The 23,462-nt window shown below is 40.1% G+C and overlaps 1 protein-coding gene across 12 annotated transcripts in view; it reads left to right on the forward strand.

Moving 5' to 3' along the window:
* The window catches only part of DGKI (diacylglycerol kinase iota), a 226,258-nt gene that overhangs the window by 152,430 nt on the left and 50,366 nt on the right, over positions 1–23,462 (forward strand). For 10 of the 12 annotated variants that reach the window (XM_030040172.1, XM_030040173.1, XM_030040170.2 and 7 more), the window contains 7 exons: positions 82–182; positions 11,085–11,164; positions 12,870–12,914; positions 18,086–18,155; positions 19,682–19,722; positions 21,314–21,441; positions 22,019–22,144. In XM_030040172.1, the coding sequence (XP_029896032.1) occupies positions 82–182; positions 11,085–11,164; positions 12,870–12,914; positions 18,086–18,155; positions 19,682–19,722; positions 21,314–21,441; positions 22,019–22,144 (591 nt within the window). Of the gene's footprint in view, positions 1–81; positions 183–7,928; positions 8,542–11,084; positions 11,165–12,869; positions 12,915–18,085; positions 18,156–19,681; positions 19,723–21,313; positions 21,442–22,018; positions 22,145–23,462 lie in introns of those variants that run through there. The other 2 variants (XM_030040174.1, XM_030040175.2) reach the window with 2 other exon arrangements.

Below are 23,462 nucleotides of genomic sequence, written 5' to 3' on the forward strand. Positions count from 1 at the left end.
ATTAAAATCACTTCGTATCCTGTTTTCAGTTTGCTCTTCCAAGGAACACTTCATCTAAGAAGCTTTCTTCTTTTCTTGCAGTCCTCATTCCATCCCAGATCGCCTGCGGATCAGAGTGAACAGGATTAATTTACAAGAATATGAGGGGCTACATTACGACAAGGAAAAACTCCGGGAAGCCTGTAAGTTGGAAGAAGCCAGATTGTAGCTTCTTTTGGTAGAACATTCTGTATAAATCTTACATTAACCGCCCCCCCCCCCCCCTCCAAAAAAAACAACCCCAAAACAACAAAAAAAAGTCCAATCACAGGGTCAAGCATACATTTCGGGTGAGTCATGTGGAATGGATGTTCATCTATATGTGCATATACACATACATATCCTCTCTCCATAAATACTCTCTCTATAAAGAGCATATATAGATAATTCACCTGTTTTCTTATTTAACTATGCCTTCTGCAAGTTGATTTTATTTACTGTAAAGTAAATGTTTTTCACACCTGTTGTTTTTTTATTCATGTCTTTCTGTTGGTTCTCCTGGGTTTCTACTAGTGTATGAAACTATTCCAGATTTTATGACTAGCATCAAATTTGAAACTGAATGGGGGACCATGATAAATTTCATATTGAGAATGTGCTCTGACCTTGAATGTGGTTCAAATAAGTCCCTTATTCTTTAACAGCCTTCAGTTTTCCACATAAGAGAATAATCACTGTTTTGTTTCCTCATGTAATGGTTTAATTGCCATGTTCAGGGGTAAGTCAAAAGCAGACAGCAGTTGCTTTGGCAACATTGATGATGACAATTCACACTTAAAAATGGAGTTCCTTTCCTTGGTGACATATGGAGTCATTAATCAATGAGGGACACGGCTGCTTGTGATAACAATTTAATAGTCTTGTTCATGCATCTGGCTCATTATTCATATTAAATTACAAGCATGACTGTTTGTTGTGCAACAAAGCTTCAGCTCCCTCTGTAATACAGAGCACTCTGGTAATTACAGGATGACAATCCTTTTAATTGGTTTGCTTATCTTACTGTTGGAAGATAGTTAAACTGTTTCACTTTCACTCCTCTAGTCCCACCCCTCCTTATTCTCCCAGTTCACCAGCTTTCCTTCCAACAAAAGAACTGAAATGGCTTAAATTTTAATATAGGTCCTTGACAGCCTTTTCTGAAGTTTCTGTCAGTGGATTTTGGTCATAGTTAAGGCAATCAAAGCCTTCATCACTGGACTGAGAAAAAATTTAACAGGATGAGGATTATGGCTCACTGGAGAAGAATTTGCTTCAAGTTTAAATCGAGAGTTTGACCTTCAGTAGACTTCAGGCCACATTGAACCCGCATCTATCCGAACCTGTCAGAAACAATCTGTTTCATTTGATGGTTCTTCCTATGGTTTCCCATCTGAGGAGAACTATCGTCATCCAACATCACTATGGACGTACATTTTGTGTGTGTGTGTATTTAGTATATATTATATAGTCCTTAAGAGCCATTTACATGCTCTGACACAAAATATACAACTTTCTACCTTATTGTAACTGCAGTTATAAATGCATATTTATATTATTTGTCACCTGCAAACCCCCGTAACAATAACAATATAAAAAATGCCAGAGAATTATCTAGCATCTCTGAGATTTGGTTTTAGATTTCACACGCATTTGATCACTTGCTGGATGTGTGCTTAAGAGGTTTTCATTCAAAAAGTAGATGTTTGTCCATCAAGAGTTAAAATGATTGCTTTTGGGCATTGGCAGGTCATTTGCAGTAAGACCCTTTTGTCTCTCTTTCAAGTTGCTGCATGGCCAGTTTGATAATATAACATAGCTGGACTGGAGTATTCTTCCCAGACATTTTTCATGAAGTTGTTTTTCCTATCTGTCCTCCTTTAGCTGTCTCAGTAATGCTTGTGCATTATTTTTCTCATATTTTAATATGAAAAAAGCAAATAATAACCCCATCAACCTAAAATAAATCAGGAAAGATACCTCACTGTAACCTTTGCAGATATTAGGAATGTCCTGTGTAAAGACATATAACTTACAGCATACACTGCTCATCAACCTACTTCTATAGGCATACAGCTTAAGTGTCTCATATAAAAATTCTCCAGCCTTTAGTTTTCAGGAGGCTGATCTTGATTTGAGGATTTCTGGGTGGTGCTAATTACGACTGAAGAAAATTATGTATGGGAAGAGAAGTGCTCCCAAAACAGTCAGAAACCAAACTGGTTTAAGTCTTCTAGCCAGCTCCTTGAATTTCATGAAGTAAAAAAATGGAAAATCTCTGTGGTTCACTGAGCATAGACCTAATGTCCAAGTTTTCCTGTGACTTACTGCAAGATGCTTGCAGCTTTTCTGAGGCATAGCCAGTCATCAAGCTGCATGATTACACCAGAGGACTACATAACTTAAGTTTTTATGAGGAAGGAAGCTGGAAAATAATGTAGATCTTCCTTTTAAGAAAAGTAGATACCCATTTTAATTGCATTGCTGACAAAGCTAATGGGATAAATTTTAAATGGTTTTCTGGTGGCAGATCTATGGATTGGTGCCTGCCTGGCTCTGTCATATGCTGAATACTTACATGAAATAAGCGTGCTGTCTACGTCCTCATCAGCAAATCGTTTCATGGAGCATTGCCACTAAAAGTTACTTGGTGAAAGGGAGAGGAGGGAAGTGCTGAGGGGAGGAGAAGCGATTTTCATTTCTTTACCAAAGAAAGTGATGGGGGGGGAAAAGGAGTGGAAATAAATAAATTTCCATGGCAGGTGAATAACTGAATTTTTGGCAGTCTGAATTAAAAAATTAAATGCAGATAATACCTGTGCATTAGCAAAATACGAGAGCACTTGTATCGGGTCTTGTTTCTACAAGGCCTGTTACTGTAAGTGGGGTTAGCTTCTTTCAATGCGACTGCAGCTCTCAGGTGCGTGGATGTCTCACTAGATGCTTGCAAGAGGCTCAATTTACATATCTGTCCAGGCTTTGGCAGAATACCTGCAACTTAATTCCAAAATACTATACTTAATATCCATTCCCTGCCCACAAGGATTAAAAGCATTTTTACCTCCCTAAATAATTGGTAAACCAAACCAGAATCCCACAGCAATCTGAACAGGAAAAGGAAGCCAGTTAATGAGTTATCCCTGAAGGAAAAAGAGCAAAGAAGCTATTATGGCTTTTGCCTGTTACATATCTCCATAATAGAGTTTTGAAAGCTCTGACATCAGTGTAATGATCTGGATCATTTAAACTCACCGTAAATACATTTCACTCCCCTTGTTCACTTGAAATACTGATTTGATTCTATCAACTACTTCACCTAAAATTGCACTTCCCGACATATAACAGCTCGTCATACAAACTGTTCCATGAAGATTAATCTTCACTCTGCTGGAGGTAGACACCTCATTTTGAAAGCCTCCTGAGCAACTAAAGAATGTCATTTTGTCCTCCGAAGGGCACGACTGTTCTTAGCCCATTCTCCTTCTGTTGCTATCTACTTTTGTCACTGCAACTGACATTTAACCAAATGCTGTTTCTGAATTGTCCCTTTTTTCCCCTCCCTGTGCTCCTTCTGTTCTCCTTTGTTCTTTCTTCTATCAACGTCTCAGTATTGTCTGTGGGATGATTGATGATGGTAAAGGATGCTTATTGATCCTTCAGTGAGGAGGGGTGAATGCTTCCATGCACCCTTTTAAGAAGGGGATATATGTTGGCATTTTAGTTATGTTGTAATGTTCTTCGCTGTAAATGTAGTTGTCGTCTTTAACGTCTCCCTATACATGCCCCAAGCACTTGTCACCCTAGTCACCAGTTTCACCACCTTCTGCCTGATGTGATAGTTGTACCCTGACCATAACCAAGACTATCATACTCAAAAAGTGAGTTGGATTGATGTTTCTATATGGACAGAACTTAGTTCTGTCTTTCTTGCCTGCGTATCTTCTGTGCACTCTCTCTGATTTCCTGTTACTGCAGGAAAGTGTGATCCAAAGCAGCATTGGGGGGGAACAATTGAGTTATTTTTAAAATAGCAAAATCTTTGTTTATGACACCCTATTTTCTCCTTTCCAATGTTACTAAGAAATTCCTGACAATGGAGGTATATGCAGAAAGCAATTATATTTAAAAAAAAAAAAATCAACAAACCAACCAACCATAAACTTGTTAGTGACCAAGTGGTCTTCAACCCTTCTTAGTCCTTCCTGTCAACACCATTGTAGATTTGCACCATGAAGATGGAGCGGTGAAATGGCTCACCATCAGCAGCAACTGCACAGTTGTGGGGTTTTTTTTAATAGAATATGCCAGTTCTTACTGCCCTTAACTTGTTTTTTTATATGCCCTAGCCATGGAGAACAATCTTAGTTTGGTCAATACCACTAAGATTAAGGAGGAATCATAGAAGACTGCAGTGGTGGCAGTATCAGAAATAACTCTCAGCTCTGTAACAGCTCTGGGTCTCCCACACTGTCTTTTACACAGAGGCAGCTGTGCCTTATCTCCTCTTGAATAAAATGACACACTAAATTCAAAAGCAATCTTTGAAGAAAACTTAGTTCCATGTGTATAACAACTGAAATATCTGTAATCTAACAATCCTTTTCTCTGCAGCTTCCTTGCTTTGAGGGGGCTGAGGGGGAGTGGGGAGTGGTGTAACATGATGTGATGTTAACCTCAAATTCCTGTCTGTCTCTGATTATATCTAGGCAGATGTCTATAATGCATGAGTCCCTACCTTTAATTTCTGGGGTCATCCTAGGAGTTCTTATCAGGTACATGCAATGACAAGCTTGTGAGTCATTCGGGATATGTACACGTATGGCGATATTGTAGCTTCCTCATACCAGCGATGCACTTACCACAGTTTGAGAATCCTTGATTTATTAAATGTATTCTGACTCTTTAAAGCTCAGTGATATGGCAGGTGAAGTTAATTTGGAGACTATTCCATGTGGTTTTGAGCAACTAGCTAAATAAGGAAAGGTCAACACTGAGGACTTGGTATTTGCATCCTGAATATTCATAATGTAAAGGGCAGAGTGGAGCACAGGATCTCCTGCTAGGTGGTATGATGAGGGAAACCTGAATTAGCAGATGGAGTCAGTACAGGGGAGATTAGTCACTGAAGGAAATGTGCTCACGTTGGGAAGCAACTTTGATCTGGATGGATTTAGGTGAGATGGGTTGTGTAGCTACAAACCTCTTCTATCCTGTAAAGCTGGCCATTTATTTGTCAGGAGGTCTCTTAGGGGACATGGTAGCTTATCTGTAGAAGCTCTGTAAAAGGCAGCATTACCTATAGACCATCTACCTAAATTTCACTCTGCTTAAAAATCACTGCCTTGCTCTAACAGCTTTGTTTTCTCGCTATGTGTTGTGTAGATATTAGTTAATTCATGCATTTCTCTGTCACAGTGATTTAATAAGATCTGATACTGAGAGGGTTGGATGGGTTGGTTAAAGTCACCCAGCAAGAAGAAACCAAGAGGGTTAGAAGTCAGTAGTAAGTTAAATATTGGAAACTCTGCTGCCACTGTGCTCCCGGATTCTCATGCTGGTATATACAGATGCAGACCACTGGCAAATGTTTGTAACTGAAACAGAAATGACAAAAACAAAGAGGAAGTTGCCAAAGGCATTGCTTGTGTCAAAGGAAATATCTCTTTTTGCCTTTTGATACATGAGACCTTGTGGGCTTTGTCCAGACAGCTCAGTGAATTACATGTCTCGCTTTGACTGACACCCATATAGACACATGCACACACACTTTGGAAGATTAGAAAGACACAGGAGTCCAACAGAAGAAAAAACAGGATGTGGTTGGATAATTAAAGGTAGTAGCACAATAAATATACATACAGGTGCTGAAATAGGCAACTTAAATCTTGGCTTTTTCTAACTTCAAGCTCTTGATTTTGTAGTCATAGTAACATTTATTTAACAGGGTATGCCATTGCCTAGGTTTGATGGAAGGAGTAAATCCAAACCATTCATATGTCATCTCATATCATTGAGTTACAGAATCATAGAAAGGTTTGGGTTGGAAGGGCCTTTAAAGATCACCTAGTTCCAACCCCCTCTGCCATGGGCAGGGACACCTTCCACTAGACCAGGTTGCTCAAAGCCCCATCCAGCCTGGCCTTGAACACTGCCAGGGATGGGGCATCCACAGCTTCTCTGGGCAACCTGATCCACTGCCTCACCGCTCTCATTGTAAAGAATTTCTTCCTTATATCTAACCTAAATCTACCCTCTCTTGACACCACATGGGGCATATCTACATTCAACACAGTCTCTGCCTTTTGAGCTAGTGGGGAAACTGTCACCTGTAAATTTGCCATTTCCTTTAAACTAGAAGAGAAGGACAGTATTCCAAATAGATATAAATATGTATTTACCCTAGACAGATGAGGAGACACAAGAATATTAAGTTCCATTTCAGACTTTTCAGGAACTCAAGTGATAGTTTGTCTTTCTGGTATAGACTTTTCTGTGAGATTTTTCTGTGCATATTCTACTTCTCCCATTTCCTTTTCTTATCACTTTTCTGATTTCCTCTTACCTTTTCAGTCCTGGTTGTCCCCTTTGGCTATCTCATCCCACACTCATCCTTCCTGCCCGTCTTAGTCTGTTTCTGCAGATCTCACAGCTCAAGTTCCTGTTCTTTTTCTTAATCCTAAATCATTATTCATTGTTCAGCCAGACCTCCTCTTTCAGCTCTTAGTCCCAATATCCATTCCCTGCAAGTTTCAATTCCCAGCTCTTCATAGATTTCTTTCTATAACCTGTTCCCTTTTGTGTGGTGTTTGGGACAAGTTCTGTCTTCATTTGACTTGGACGGCTTCTTCCTTTTTGTGGCAAGGTATTGGAGAAGTCACTGAGAGCCTAAAGGGGATGACCACCTTCTCAAACGTGGTCTGGTTTAGTCTGATAACCTCCACTGTGTTTTGCCTCCTGATGTGAGGATTTTAAAAGTGGATCACTAGTGCTAAGAAAACTAGCAACCAACAAACCTAAGGAGGCTTAGCTTTTGTCAGTGTAATAAACAAAGGGATCTGAAGAGACACATGGCTTAGATTTATGTGGTAAGAAAATCCTTTTGCACAAACCCAGTTGTATTAAAACCATACTAGGAAAGCCAAACCTCCTAATATAAATGTCTGAATATTTTAGAATTCTCTCCCAAGAATTTACTTGGTCCTTCATGTTCCTAATATCAGCGGAAGCCTCTCAGGAAAATGACTTTCTTATAACATCTTCAGTAGTGAAGATCCTTTATTTGCTACATGAAACATTTACAGACCAATGTCTAATCTCCCCAGTCCCCTGAGGTATGTCAGACTCAGAATGAGTTTTCCTGGCATTCACATCTACCTTAATGATCTGTCTTGAGGCTGTTTTCTTTGGGATTTGAGTGGGTTAATCATGGCGTTTAGATCACAGACTGAATCCTTTCATAACAATAAATGGGGAAGTTAATTGAATTTTATTTTTAATTCATGGTGCCATATGCAGTATATTCAGGCTTCTTCCATTTGTATCCTCAATACTATTAAAGAGTTCACTAGCTTTAGGTATTCAGCATAACAGGCAGTTAATAGGTAGAAGAGTTATTTGCTGTTTATAAATTCTGTAGCTAATTTCATGAGGACTTAAGAAATCACGAGTAATCTTGCAGTTAATTAGAGCATCATGCTAGCCATACTGCTGCATCTACCCAACCCTCCTTCTGCCGATACTCTATTTTGGTTAGAGTTGCTAGGAACAAAAAGCTTTCTGCAGTACTTGTTCAGAATGTGAAGCAACTGTCTGCCTGTCTCATCTCCTAGGGTTCTTGCGCTGCTGCTCGTTACTGCAGCGTTAAAGTCTGTATCCACAGCTCCCTGGACAAAGTCTTTTTCATCTTTCAGGGAACACAAAGAAACTGGGAGCTGGATGCAAGTGGCCAGAAGAGCAGGCGCCTTGGGAGAAAAAATGTCTGGCACTTCAGTGCTGTGGCTTGGCTCATGATCTGAGACTATCCCTTATTTTTGGCGTATTCCCATGTGTGGATATATCCATGTATTCACAGGAGGGGACAGTATGCGGGTATACGGGAAAGTTGCTCTGCAGTGCCTGTGCTCTTAATATAAGACTTTGTCGTCCCATCTCTCACCTGGCATATCTAGGAATCACTGTGTCCCACAGCACTGTTCTGTGCTGTCCACATCCTCATCCACACAGGGCTATTCAGAAAAAATAGAAGCTCCTTTACTCTTGGATGAAAGTGTCCACAATGATTGAATGCCATGCATGTTAACTTCATGCCTTTAACTGATTTATCAGAACTTAATTTATTTTGTTCCTATTGCACAGCATTGCCCTGTATTTAGAATGAGAAACAATCCCATAGTTTCAATCCCATTACCAGTCATTAAAGATTTGCTTTTGTTTTCAAACAGCAGCTATTGTGAAGCACTTTGAAAATCTTGGCTGCATTGTGCATACTTACTGTGGTTTATGATAAAAATGAGAGCCGGGAACATTTTCCTTGCTGAAAGCTACATGGATCTTGCAAAAAACCAACCAACCAAAAAAAACCCCAAACAAAAAACCCACAAAAAATCCTAAACAAAAAAAAACTTTGGAAGCAACATTTTAGCATATACTGTAGTGTTATCCAGTAATGACTTAAAAAATTTTTCAAATGAGCGTGAGCCATATGGAATGGAAAAACTCGAGACCCATCTCACGCACCTTATCCCTTAGCTAGCCATTGACCTAAAAAGCCATAAGTAATGCTAATTCAGATTTTCCAGGCAGCAAAAGCTGCACATTTCTTTTTAAGGACAAAGTCACCCAGCCCAGAATTCCAGAGTCATTCTATGACCACTAAGAATAGATGGGACATAATTTAGTTAAATCTGTGAATCATGACTTTCTTCTTCACTCGCTAGATAAGGCCCATAAATGTCACCACTAAGCTATCTATTGCATATTAGTGTTTTCTTTTCAGGCATTTCGGTGGATTTCTTTAGAATTCCAAATGTTCGTAAGGTCCTTCTCCTTTGGGTTGTCAGGAATGGTGATAGTTAAGGATTTCGTTTCTGTGTTAGCTGCATTGTTTCAGCAGGTCAAAACTCACATCCCCATTAAGTGCAAATACTCTTCCATGAAGGAAGGAATTCAACAGAATAGAGACAAAATCTGTGGTGACAGTTTATGAGCCAGTGGTGTAGCTCCCTAGTGCTCTGTAGCTATTGGAGGTGTAGTCGTGTCTGCTGCAATCCGCTTTTCAGTGCTATAAATGAATTTAACAAACGCTTCTTTCAGTAAGGGCTGCAGAGGGATCTGCTGAATTGAAACTAGATAGCCATTAAGTACTCTCTACAAAGAGCTTAAGGGTCTCCTGTCAGAGCAGGTTAAGCAATAATAAACACTAAGCAAAGAGAATCAGTCTGTAACCCAGAGCATCGGAGCGCGTAAAGCAAATCTTGTGATTGACCCTCCTTCCACTCACTTGTCTCTCAGTCTCTGTTCTTTAATGAAAAAATCTGGGAGGTCGCAATGAGCACGGTTCCCTTCTGGCCTTTCGGAAACGTGCAGGTGGATTGGCATCACGGTTGGATGTCGGTGTTGCTTCAGGAGAAGTGCGAGCTCTTCCCTTCTTCCCTAGCCTTCCTGCCTATCCCTTCTTTATGTTCTTGTTTCTCCCTCCAGCTTTTTTGACCCTGCTTCTGGTTTTCCCAGGTTGCTAGCTGTTCTGCTGTCCCAGTTGCTTTCCAAACACGATGCTGGCAGTATGGTTGATGTGTCCCCAGAGCCCTGCGCTGGCCTCTGAGGCCCGTAGTGACCTTGACTGCTGTAGGTGCTCCCCTACTGTCCTCCCTGAAACCGCTGAGCTTCTCTTTCTGCTTCTAGCCTTGGTGGGCCACAAAAATATGAGCCATGCCCCCCATTATCTTTTAGTGCTGTCTCGTTCTTTTATCAGAATGAAGAGCTTCTTGGTAGATAAATATCTCTCCCTTTTAATCAACTTCTTTTGAATACAGGAGGGGCTGCAGCACAGGTTTTTTTTCTGTTTATCTCAGAACTGTCAGTGACTTTATGTTGTTTCTTGTTATCCAGTTACCAAAATTGTTTATGAGTTGATATTCTCCTCTCCTTCTGGAATACTTCATATGAGGATTTAAATCTCTTTCCTGCTGCTCCCCTACTTTTTGGGGCCATTGTTTGATTAAAGACCCTCCAGGGAGAAAAAAAGAACTTAATTCACTGATTCAGTTTTAGAAAACCAGGTACTCAAGAGTTTTCACGTGTTTTCTTTTTATTTAATGAGGTCTTACTAGGTAGCTCTCTTAGTACCTTCCTTGTGGACTTGCATATACTTTTTTCTCTTTTGTTCTTTTTGTGGGTTTGTTTTGGGTTTTTTTTTTTTAGCTGCAAGAACAGAATGGCTGTGGAAACCTAAATCCCCTGTTATTGAAAACACTGCCCTCAGCTGAGGGGAATTACTTGCTGTATTTTCACAAGTTCTTTTTTTCTCTGTGAGAAAATATGGAGATGTTATGTCAATTTTGTGTGTAGATGGAATAATGTCTGGTTTGATTTGAAAGCAGCCTTACATCAAAATAACATGGTGCTGGACAGTTTTCTCTCAAATCAGGCTGTGACTTTCATTACTCTAAATAATTTTTTTTAGACTTTTTAGAGTTCTGAAAATGAAATATCACTCTCTTATTTCAATGTATAAGAGCACCCCCCTAAACTCTTGTTCTGGGATATGTTCCTTTCTTTGCAGCTAATAATTGATGTTGACATCAGACAATGAAGTCCACAGTTTAACTGAATCTGTTCTAGCTTCTTTGGTATGAAAGATGGTTGAAAACTGAAATTTTTGATAATTATAAGTGGGTGAAACTAACCATGAATAATATGTTCCTGCTTTTAAATTACTGTTAAGATTTAGATAGTAGCAAGCTTTTGCGAGGACATTAAAAAAACACAAAAACTGAAGCATATTGCAAATCTTTTAGAGTTCAAGAGACTTCAGTTAACAAGGTTTTTCTTTGGTTTTGATTTTCCAGCCATTCCCCTAGGAATTATAGTTGTACGAGGAGATTGTGACTTGGAGACCTGTCGTATGTACATTGACCGTCTACAAGAGGTCAGTTTTTTTTGTGAATTCAGGTATCATTTATTAATCTATATTATGCTTCTTTTGGTTCTGAGTGCAGAGGTCTAACAGATGCAACAACTATATTTTAGGAGTATTGCAATTTGCCTACCACTGAAAACAAAACTTTAGAGTTGTGATATGATAATAAAAGCAGGAGTAGCACTGAAAAATATTTTCTAAAGAGGAAATGAAAAGTTATACTGGTTCCTTTTAAATGATAACAGAATTGACGTGGATGGCTGTGTTTACTTCTCCTTGAATTGGAATGGAATACCAGGACTCTCCACATACCTTGCTGAAATTACACAAATTATTGATTAGAAATTGTGTTATGTAAACATCATGGTATTTGAGTGGGTCTAATTATGCAAATGTTATTCTCTAATACTGTCATGGAGTAATCTGAGATACCAATAAACACTACAAATATCAACTAGGTATTTCCAAATACACAGAAATGTATGCTCATGCGCTAATAATAATGTTGCTATTATTGTCTTGAACACCTTGCCTCAGGAGAGTTCATTCTACAATACAGTCTGGAAAATGGAGACTCTAAATGCCTCATAATCTGAATAATTTTAAGTGTGTATGCCTTTAGTGATAAAACTAATGGATATTCATTAACATACGGTCTCTGACTGTTTTTAATCTTTCACTGATCTCTTTCAACAACATTTCCAAGTGTGAGGACATTATGAAGGTTTCTAAATAGGTGGTCCAATTTACGTAGGAGCTATGAACCTTCATTTCTGAACATTCAGACCTGAGGTGTGGCTAGTATTATCAGACATAAACCCATATTTTAAGGTCATGCATATTTGAAGTATCCATCCAGTGATGGAAAATTCCATTGAAATAATTGTGACGATGTTCTCAGTGGACTAAAAATGTGATCTCATACTGAGCTCAGGCAACTTAATGGCCAGTATTGGGTGGCAAGTAGTTGTACAGCCGCGGAGGAAGCACACCCAGAAGGTCTGGTTGAACTACCCAGAGTGGTTGTGGAGGAACTGTGTTTCTCTGACCTTTTGCAGGGTTTGTACTACTTTTTTTGTGTGTGCTTGATTTGGCTCAGACCCATTGGCTGGGAGTGAAGGTGCCAAGGTTTTCTGCACTCTGCCAACTTGCATGCCAACTGGGGAGCTGTGGTCTGTAGGCCAGGCTTTTTGGTAGGCTATGTCATGAGCTAAATCTATATGACAAAATCTCTGTTAAAATAAATCAGATTCTTGAACCCTACTAAATATCAGGGTCATTCTGATATGACTCCCCTGACATGAGGTTATCTTAAAAAAGGGAGAACTGCCAGTGGTTTTCTTTAGTGCATTAATTACTCAGAAATATTTGCAAAACACATTTATAGGTTTTAGCATCTTTTCTTTTGTTTTTTTTGCTGATACTCTAAAGTTAGATATTTTGCATGGAACAAGTAGGTCTGTGATATGGTAAAGATCCATTAACATAATTTCTATATTTTTAAAACCATTTTTTGACCAAATGCATGCAAATCTAAACTTTTAAGTTAGCTTTCCATAACTATTCTGTAGTGTTTGTTCCACATGCTTAAAACCAGTGAGAAATCCTTGCAAAATTATCTGTTTGCCAAACCACTTCAGATAGCAGAACTGCAAACCACTCTTGTTGCTTTAATTTTTTTTCATCATGTCTGTGTCTTTCATCCTCCTGCTAGGACCTACAGTCAGTAACTTCTACTACACAGAGAGTTCATTACCAGGTAAGATAAGCTTTCCTTTTAGTATCAGAACAAAAAGAGGCTTAACAACATGGACTGCACTCTTTGCATTTGAACCCAGGTTTTCTTTTTGTTGGATACCCATATGTTGGATGAATTTCTGTTTATAGTTTACCCTCAAATGTTGGAGGTTCGTTCTGCTTTCCCTCAGGCAATCCTTTTCCTTGCAAACCTTATGGAATCATCTTTAAAATTAGCGCAGCATGATGATGCGAGTGGTATTGCAGTAGCAGTGCCTTGCATATTGAAGTGAATGAGAGAATGTGCCCTGTAGGACAAATGACAAAAGTAAAATTGTTTCTCTGTCTAACTGAACAATAACATATTATATTGTATAGCTGTAGTAATAAAGTCTATCACTGAGAAAAAAGGTGTGCTAGCAGGTCTAACCTTTTAATAGTTCTGTGCACCACAGTCATCTATCTACCTTTACTTTAACATAATCTTCAGAGTAGTTTTTTAATCCATCCTGGGCACAAATGTGTCTTTTGCAGGTTCTAGTTTTAGGTGGCTAGTTTTTAAAATTGGTCTCTCTGTGCATTTTGCAACTTTATTCTACAATTAATGCAATACCGAACTTGCCTCTACAGTTGGAAGTATTATTCAAGAATGCATATTTCTCTCAGTAAAACATTGCCCTGCACAGTGCTTAAATTGTGAGTAAACTAACTCAGACTAACTCTACAGACTCCTGAGCTGATCTGACATTAGTGCAGAGACTTGACACAAACCATGGTCAGTTGACACAGCACCTAGGATCAAAAGACAAGTTTGCACAGTGTTGATAGCCTTTTCCTAGATTTAACAATGCAATTCTTGTTGGGATCAGCAGGAACAAGTTCACTGAGAAAGCATACAGAGATCCAGCTGACTGGAACCCATTGTGGTGAAATTGCAGATAATTCTTGGGGCTTAATGATTACCTGGGTGATATAGAATTCCAGTTCGGCAAAAATGCCTGTAAATGTGCTGAATGCACAAAGACACTATGAGAAAATGCAATTTGGCATGTTTTCCTGGAGTTGCCATCTTCATACCAGTTCATGGTTTGTTTCTGCATTTCCCTGTCCAATTTTAACCTCATATTTTTGACATTTGTATCAATCATTGCCCCGGAACTGAGTTTTACAGCAGTGTTAGTGTCTAGTGAATTGGCTAATAAAACAGCATGTATTATTCTGTTCCACTCATTATAAATTAACCTGGAGCTGACTGCTCCATGCATAGGAAACTGCCTGAGGTAAAATGAAGAACTAAATCTGCGTGTATGGGGAGGGCCAAAACAGAGTATGAAATGCCAGAAATCAGTCCATCCTTGGCTTTAACCTCTGCAGTTATAGCAGTATATAAATTAATTGCCTAGCCATCTTCTCTAGTGCACATCAGTGTGAAATCTCTAACATATTATCAATTTTTTATGATGCTACATTTTGAATGTACCCCCCTCTGTGTTTGTCTTCAGTACTTGTTTATCCTGGAGTCTTCAAACAGTGGTTTATTCTCAGTGGGTCATTTCTACAAACTGTCTTGTTAGGTTAATTTGAGGTTTGTTCTATGTTTGTTGGTATCCCTCCACATATTACAGAAAGGAGAAGCAGCAGGGTATAAAGGGCATGAATAAGGTGCTTGAGTTGATGGAACTGTCTTCCTACCTCACTAATAAGGTGTCATGGGTACTTTTAGGTCTCATAAATGCAGTTCTCTTGCATGATTCCTCTGCAGCTCAAAACATGGGGAGTCAGCAGAAACATCAGCAAGCCCAGGTGCAAATGAGAAAAATGATGCTGGAGTTGTTTTTCATTCTGTTTTGTTTCTCTAATAAGTTTAATGCTCATAAAATATCATTCTCATGGGCCTGAGACTTCCCAAGCTAGTTCTGCAGTTGAACTGTAATGAAGTCTTGGAAGGATCATATCACAATATGCAATTTGTGACTTGAATTTACATTTACCAGCATTATCCCTATCTTCATTTACCCAGCATTATATACTCTGCTAGGTCTATGAATTTTTACTCATTTCTCTTTGTATCATCTACCTTTTTAGTATGCACCGTTATCTTTGGATGTTTTCTTCCTTTTGTTCTTTGTATCCCAGTCCTCAATTTTCCACAAATAGTGGCGTAAATATTAAGATACATAAAGCTTTGTGCATGCAGATACATAGACATTAGCAAACCCAGTGGATTTCAGAAAACCCTTGACTGTCCCACATACACCTCAGTTGTGATACAAGCAAACCTAAATATCCCACAACTCCATAAGCCCATATTAGACAAAAGCATAAGTGTATTTTAAACCTGATGCTTAAACCACTGAGATATGTCATTTCATCGCCATGTGCAGAAATAGTTCACTTCATGGAAAGTTATGCTGTCATTGTTTTCATCTCTCCTGTAACGCACAGAGGTTGGAGACAAAAACCTGTACGTGAGAGCAAGGTTTATGGGATCAAGTAAGATCTTTCAGTCTATATATGGGAGAGAATTGAGGCTGTTGTATTTTTGTCAGGATGGCTATAGATGCAGGTATCATGCATCAGAAGATGTATATGTATATATATATTTTTGTAGTCAAGCAAAGTTTGTATGTTGCTGCAGTAACATTTCAGACAAGATCTGTTGCCAGGACTGTAGCCAAACTCCAGGGCACTGAGGAGACAACAGATGAGTTGTCTGGCGCTGTCTTTGCTTTTCTGTCCTGGATAACCAGTAAGGAAATGCAATAAGCTAATAAGATGAATCTTACAAACACTGTTATGATACCAAATGAAATTAATAACATTTTGTAGCAGCATCGTGCCAGCCCCTGATATGCATTCACCTGGCTGAGAAGTGAGGGTCCATCAAAATGCAAAATGCTAATCATCATCAGAGCTGCTTGAAAACAACACATAGTGCACGCAGGTACCCTGCTGACGGGGAAGCTGGGGAAGCTAAGAACTTGTGTGTATCTGTACAACATCAGCATGACCTCACTTTTTCTCAGGTGGCTGAAAAAGTGTCAGATATCTTTATGTAAATCAAAGAGCAATGACTGACTCTTAACATATGAGAACATTGTTTGCTCTGTAATCAATTTGGAAATTGTTTTACCCAGTCAGACTGAAATGACAACTTCCTTCAGCATTCTTTGAGACTTTCCCAAGGTTGAAGAAAGCAAACTGCTTCTTCCCCATGGTCTTACTGACATATGTCTGGGCAGTCTGGGGAATTGAACTGATGAAACTCTCATTTTTTGGTTGACATATTCTTTATTTTTTCTTAACTTTTTCTCACACATGGCTACTGAGATAAATATTTTAGAAATAAGTCAGATTTGCAAAACGGTAAGGTAAATTGCTGAGAAATATCTATTACTTCTAGGTTTTCTTAATGATATAAACACTAGGCAGCAAAAGCAGAGGAAAATATGTAGGAAACTGCGAACCTTTGAGAGTCTGTATGAATGTTGCAGATGTGTTGGGCGTGTTTGATACACCATAAACTTTCACTTTAACTCTGTGTTGGTGTTTCTGCACTTTTCCTCTTCTTGTATATAAAGCAGCCTTGCTTTCCTCCTTCAAACCATGCACGTGGTGCCACCTGCCTGAGGGAACGGTGGGGTTTGTGTCACTTGGAGTCTCTCAGGCTGGGTGCCTTTCTAAAAGGTCTGCTGTAGCTCAGGCTGGAGTGGTAAATTCCTGTGTTACGCTAGGGATTAAGCGTTCATAGCCCTGTTGTCCCTTCTGGCTGAAAACCCATGATTGTTTGGAATCTCTTTTTGGAACTTGCTCTTTCAGCCAGCCTTTACTTTCTGGTGTTGGACCTCCAAACAACTACTGACCTGATATAACTGTACAATTCCCAATATGAAAATCGTTGGTCCTGGATCCTGCTGTGAGGAAAGGTGCTGGGCTTCTGTGTGATATTCTGAGAAGTCCCAATGAGATATCATTATATCCTGGTCTGTTTTTACCAATCTATGTCCATGTTATGAATATATGTACATATACATTACTCACATTCTATGTTTTCTATGCAGAGTAATACTTTTCTCAAAGGTATCTTTCCACCCCATTGCTTCTGCTTTTTCTTTTCTTGCCTTGTGCTTTTGGTATACCACTCTGTAGTCTGTTGTCTGAAGGAGGAGTAAAGTTTAATCTTGAGCTAGTATGTGCCTGAATTTACATCATTTGCAGGTGTGCTGATTTTACTGCTTAAGATGTAAATAAGGATAGAATCTGGCTCTATACAAATTTTGGGTGGGTGCCCGAGATCCACGCTGTTGTGTTTTGTCCTGTGAAAATCTATTTGTGTTTAAAAGTTGTGTCCCAGTGACTAGGAAGTTGGCTGGCCATCTGCTGGCAGCATGGAGTACAGCCATGACCACCCTCTGCTTTCTGAGATCCCTTTTGCCTCTCCAGCTCAGAGAGAGCTGAAAAATCAAGGGGACAGCCTGTTTGACTCCTTGGTGCATACAGGTCGGGAAGAAGGCCTGTTCCTGAAATAACATCCATCAGTTCCAAGGAGCCCATCTTTTTAGCCAGAACAGGAGGATATTGATGTAGGATGTCTGTTTGCTTGGCCAATGGTGGTCTCCAGGTCTGCGCTCTCTGTACTCTGGGTGTAGAGAAAAACATATGTCACCCTGATGTGCATTTGGGTCACGCCAGGGGCAGGCAAAGTGGGCAATTGCTTTGAGTGGCAGATCAGTACAGGTGGGAAAGAGCGTAAAAATACTGAGCTAGAATAAAGCAAGGTGACAGGCACACAAGAAACAAAAATAGTAATTAGAGTTCACAGCTGTTGTCCAATATTGATGCGTATCTTTTTGACCTCTTTCACATCTCTCTATTCCTGTGTCCCCACAAATAAGGGGGTCTGTAGGCAGCTAGGAAAGCTGGTTTTGATGCAGAGCTTTTTGATACTGCTGGGCTGAAGGGAAGGGGACAGCCAAGGATGTGGCTGAAGGTAACCATGTCAGTTTACTCTCTTCTATATTACAGTCAAGCTCTGACGTCAGTGAGGAGAAAATCCAGTGGGTTTGGGCTATGTAGGTTTTGCACATTGTGCAATGTCAGTAGAGCAAAATGAAAAAAGCAGACACTAGAAAATAGTTATTTTAAGAGAAAAAAATCTGTTACTTTTTTATGTCATTTCCTTGCCCTATCCAGGACCAGGAAAGTTCTTTCCCCAGAGTACTTTCTGTTCAGAGGCTATCTCCTAGATGGTGCTTCCTAGACGGTAAGTGCATCTCCCTTCTCTTGTGCCGAGCACGCAGCTTGCTTCTGGTGCGCATGTAAAGGATAGTGCATCTGAGAGTATTACCATGGAGGGGTAACTGTTCCTTCTTGTTACACTGAGCAGGAAAAAAAGGAGCTGCATGCCTCCCTTCCCTTCTGAAAAATGAAACGAACCCTTCATCTAGCAATCAAAACATCTGTTGTAGCATTGTCACCCCAAGGAGGCATGTTCTTCTAAGGGTGCTTAGAGGTTTGGTTTACTAGTGTCTCTGCTGTGATGAGCAGCACTTACTGCATGGCAGTGCCTGGACTCAGAGTGCAGCTGGTTGTGGCAACACGCTGCTGCTGGAAAGGCTGCCTTCTTCACTCTGGTATCTCTTTAAGTGCTATAGTGTTTAGATACTATAGTGTTTAGGTGATGGAAATGTACCTTCCTTTCCCTGTAAGAGTGCACTTCATGTAACTCCCTGAAGACCTGCACTTGTATTTGACCCAGACTTTGTCAAAGCAGACGGCTTATCTGGGCTTTACATCAGGCTCCAGAGCACTGGAATTAGCAGCTAAAATGGATGGCATCTGCTTTTGCAAAAGCTTCAGCATGGGGAGACTGAAATTTTTATTGTTCTAAACAAAACTGATTTCTCCTTGGCAGTTTCTAATTACTCTTCCTTGTCTCTCATGAGGGAAATTGATAAAAAACATATTGAGAATCTGTTTGGGTTTGGGGGAAAGCTGGGTGGGTAGATGCATTCAGTTTTTATCTTTAGGGATTTGATATTCCCTTGCAGTGCCAAAACCTACAATGCTTACATCACTCCATTCTTGTGTCCAAACTCCAGAATGAACGAATCTGATTTCACTGGCCAAACTAAATGCAAAGCAGAAACAAAAAAATCGCATGTGATGAAGTACGTTGTAGGTGATAAAATATTTCTGGGTTTTGTAGTATAAATTATTTGGCAGTGACAAGATTCCATGTTAGGTGCTTTATTAGTTAATCTCCCCTATTTTCATGTGTTTTTCACGAGTAGCATAAATTTTCCTTGAGTGTATTGGTAATTCAGGGTGAATATCTGTGGCCAGGCATTTGATTTACAAAGAGCTTCCAAGCATGTTATTGTTCTTTAGATTCAGAATTTGAATTAATCCTATTAGACCCATCAATTTTATTATATGCTTGCTATACACTCATCAGAACAATGCAGCTTTTTCTGTCACGTATTTGAATGTAATCAATTCTTCTTATAAGCATGAAATCCATTTTATATGTTTTTAAAAATATTTATTTCAAGTTAATAATTTCAGTGAATATTGTTTTGTTAAGCCTCACCTTTAAATTCACCATTTAATGGAATAGGAATACGGACATAATGAATGAATCAGATTATGTTCTTGTGAAACCACTGTGGCTTCACTGACACAGAGGTGGTCTTACGTGGTGATGATGTTAGCTCAGCCCATCTTGTCCATGCAGTTCTGCTCAGACCGTTTTCTTCACTGCAGCTCTGTTGTTTCTCTGTCTTGCAGCAACTTCTGCTGATCGTTTTTACCGCATTGACAGATCTCAGGTAAATCTTTATTCGGTTACTGTTTCTATAGATTTTTTTTTTTTATTTTCAAATCTATGTCAAATGCAGCTTAAAATGAATTATCTGCTGTTCCTTCTGTAAAATGCTACTGATGTCTCATGAAAAGTAGAGAAAAAATTCTGGGCCATTTTTTTAGTTGATGTAATTCTCATCGCTTCACTGAACTTTTTTATCTGCTGACCATCTGCCCTTCTGTTTACTACCAATCTGATGTACAGATCAGAATTTTCTACATTTGCCATCCTTATCAAGTCTTACTAAGGGCATCTGTGTGGCAGCAGAGTATTTGAGTTTATATCTTTACTGGTGCTTTTAGTCTCCAGAAGTCTTGATCCCGTGTGTGTGACATGGAATAGCTATGGAAATTAAGGTGATGTTACAAGTTGAGAATTATGAACAGAGCTGTATCAAATATTCCCAAGGAACCCCAAAACAGCGTGTAGCTCCGTTGGATTCAAACCTGTGGTATAGATTTGACAATCTGAATATATTTTCTAAAAGACACTTTGAAAATTTTACAGAGCTTTTGGTGTTTCTGATTTGTAGCCAGAACAGGCCAATTAGTGGCTCAGCATTAAGTGCAAACTGTTGATTTCACACAGTGGTCATTTGTATCTAGTCCTCCTGAGAACTGTGTAAGCTGTTTCTGGATCACATGAACATATGACTGTTTCCTAGCAAAAGCAGCTGGTGGTTTAGTTCAAGCAGAAGGAGCTGTGGCTCTAGTTCAGAGGTCCCAGGTTCAGGGTCTGCGTGTAGCCACCATGGGAATTCTTTGCACACAGTCATATAAATGCTTTGATCAAGTCATACTTTAACATTTGGAAAGCAAGGGTGAAGAAGATGCTGCTACAGGTTAAACTGGGCAATGTGACTCTGGCTTATTCTGCATTTCTTTAATGCTTGACTCTGTACAAGTGGTCATCTTTCCTTCCTACTCCCTTTCCCTGTGTTTCTGTGGGAAAAGATCAATACTGTGTGATGGTCCCAGTGCACAAACGGTGGGAAGTTTCCTGCCCATTTGCCTGTGTAGACAGGCCTGCTCACACTCAGTGGTTTTTGAAGGACAATGAGCCTTCAGTGACAATAACAAAAAAGAGGCACTTGAGAAAGAGAGCTTTGGTAACGGAGATGTCAAACCAGAACGTAAAAGCAATAGATATCTGGGACAGTATCCCCAAACAATGAAAATTTCTGTCAGCCATTTTCAGAGGGCAAGACCTTAAGTGTTGGTCCTCATTTTGCAAACCTCAGCTTTTGGGTAGACCTCCATTTTTCAGCTGAATGACATAGAGTCATTGAGTAGCAGCCTTTTAAGTGTTGCTGTGAGTGTGAACCTTGCTGGTTGGGAATCTTGTTTTGCTTGAAATCGATGAAGTATTTATTGGTGACTTCAGCAGCATTGGGTTTAGTGTGTGTGTATCTGTATGCGCTTAAATAAATACACAGAGTCGCGTGAATGCTCTTCAGAGACCCTGACGTGCACCCAGCTTTCCTATAACCAGCTGGGTGCTCTGAGAGACCAGTGATGCTGCAGGTTCATTATTTGTTCCTTGTATCACTTCAACAGGAACATTTGCACTTTGTGACGGAAATTTCGCAGGACGAGATTTTTATTTTGGACCCAGAGCTGGTAATGTCACAGCAGGTGGGGACGCCACCAGGAATGCCTGATCTGGTAGTGGAGCAGGCCTCTGGGTGAGTGGTGCTGGGATCTGGCTTTCAGCAGCCGTATTAGAGTTGGGCATCTCTTTTCTGGTCCCCTTTTCTGAAGGATTGGGAGATGTGGGAGGGCAGATCTTAAGTGGGAAGCTGGGGACAGGATCAGATGCAGCCACGGTAATGACAGAAGGACAGTGGAATAATATCTACTGCGTTAGGCATCCTGGAGCACACAGCAGGACTAATGTACTTTGGCACTTTTCAACCTCCTCGCTCCCCCGACTGTATCTGCCCTGCCATAAATCTGTATCAATCGAGTTAAACCCCTTCTCTGCACGGTGAGGGCTCTGATACCACTGTGTAAGGGCCTGAAGCCCTTTGTGCTTAAGAAATATGGTGAAACATCTTTGTTTCTTCTCATCCTCTGGGCAGACCAGAAATGCTCCTATTCCTCTTTAGGAACAGTCTCATACTCATAGTGAATTAAGCTATTTTAGCTTGCTGTGGGCTGAAAAATGCTGGGTACCAGTAAGCATTAGACAGCTTCAAAGTGGAGTACGTGAGGTAATTTCTGAGGGGTTGAATGCCTTTCCCTTCCTTCTTCCCTCCCTAGAATATCAGATCGGTGGAACCCTGCGGTTCGAAAGAGGATGCTGAGCGACAGCGGCCTTGGCAAGATTTCCCCACACTACGAGGTACCTGACAAACAAAAGGACGCCAGCCAGACACATATGCTGCAGTAAGAGCCCTCTGCATTTCTCTGCTTGATGATGCACTGTCACCATCACCACAGACAAGTCCTAGTGGCTCCTTTAAGCTTAATGAATTGTGCTGACATGCTGAAATTACAGACGTCCTTTTGCTGCTTCTCTTTTGCTCATTCCTTCTGTTTCTTCCTCCTTTTCCATTATTATATGTTCTTGCCTTTTTTTTTTTTCTTCTCTGTGGCACCCTGCACTCTTAATAAACCTAGATCCAAGTTTCCAAAAGTAAATACATTATTTTGGATGCCTGAAGTTCCAGCTAAGGGAACGTGCATGACAACTGGTTATGAGAAAGACCGAAGCGCTCACCCTTAAGGTAGCTCTGATGCAATGTGACAAAGCAGAAACCTCTACAATTGCTGCTTACTTTCAAAGATGTAGGCAATAGTTTTTATTTAATCTTGAACCAGAGAGACCATTGTCAGTGTAGGATGACTAAGGAGTGGTTTCGTTGCTGATAATTCCCCCATGTAGGAGATTTCCACCACCGCAATCCTGTTTGCCATGTTCAGGTTTGTCTAAGAGCATCTCTTATTCTACTTGCCTATTTTAGAATTAGTTCTCAGCTTCTCAGTCCTATCGCTTTAGATTTTCAAAACGAACAGTAGATCCATAATCACCACCAAAGTTTAGAAGGGAAGCACCTGTCTGAACTCTGTTGCTGGCTTTGAAAAATTCTAGGGTTTTGGGGTTGTTTTTTCCCCCAAGTACATAATGTATAATTGTGTACATCACTTCTGCTTTATGTTTCTAGTTCTACTGTATCTGGATCCCTATGGATGAGTTTTAAAAATTAGTATAGAAAAATTAGAAGTAGTGACCATGTGGTCCTTGTTTCAGTTTGTCTTTCTGTCTTGGATGTGTGTGGAAGAGGGCTGCAAGGTGCCTGCCGAGTACAGCTCCAGGGCAGATGCAGTGTGGATGAGAGGCTGCGTAGCTGTGTGGCTACAAACTGGGAACTTTCCAGTAAAGTGGAAACTGCTGGCAGGAGGAGGAGATGGCATGGTAAGAAAGGGTGATCTGGGTAGCACTGCCAGGAGACACTCACCTGGTTTTCTCCCATTACTCTGAGGGATTCTGGATCAGTTCTTGTTTTTATTCTCTTTGCAATGTGAAGGATGGTGAATTCAGGTTCAGTTTTCCACAGACTGGAGTGGCAGGGCCTGAAAATTGGAGCTGGCACAACTGGGAGAAAAATAATGCTTAGACACCTTTAGGCAGAGTGGAAAGATGGTGACAACATGCGGACTAACTTCTAATTGATAAAAGGAGTGACTTTTTTACATCAGAGTG

This window comes from Aquila chrysaetos, chromosome 17 (genome assembly GCF_900496995.4).
Source record: "Aquila chrysaetos chrysaetos chromosome 17, bAquChr1.4, whole genome shotgun sequence".
Classification (NCBI taxonomy): Eukaryota; Metazoa; Chordata; class Aves; order Accipitriformes; family Accipitridae; genus Aquila; species Aquila chrysaetos.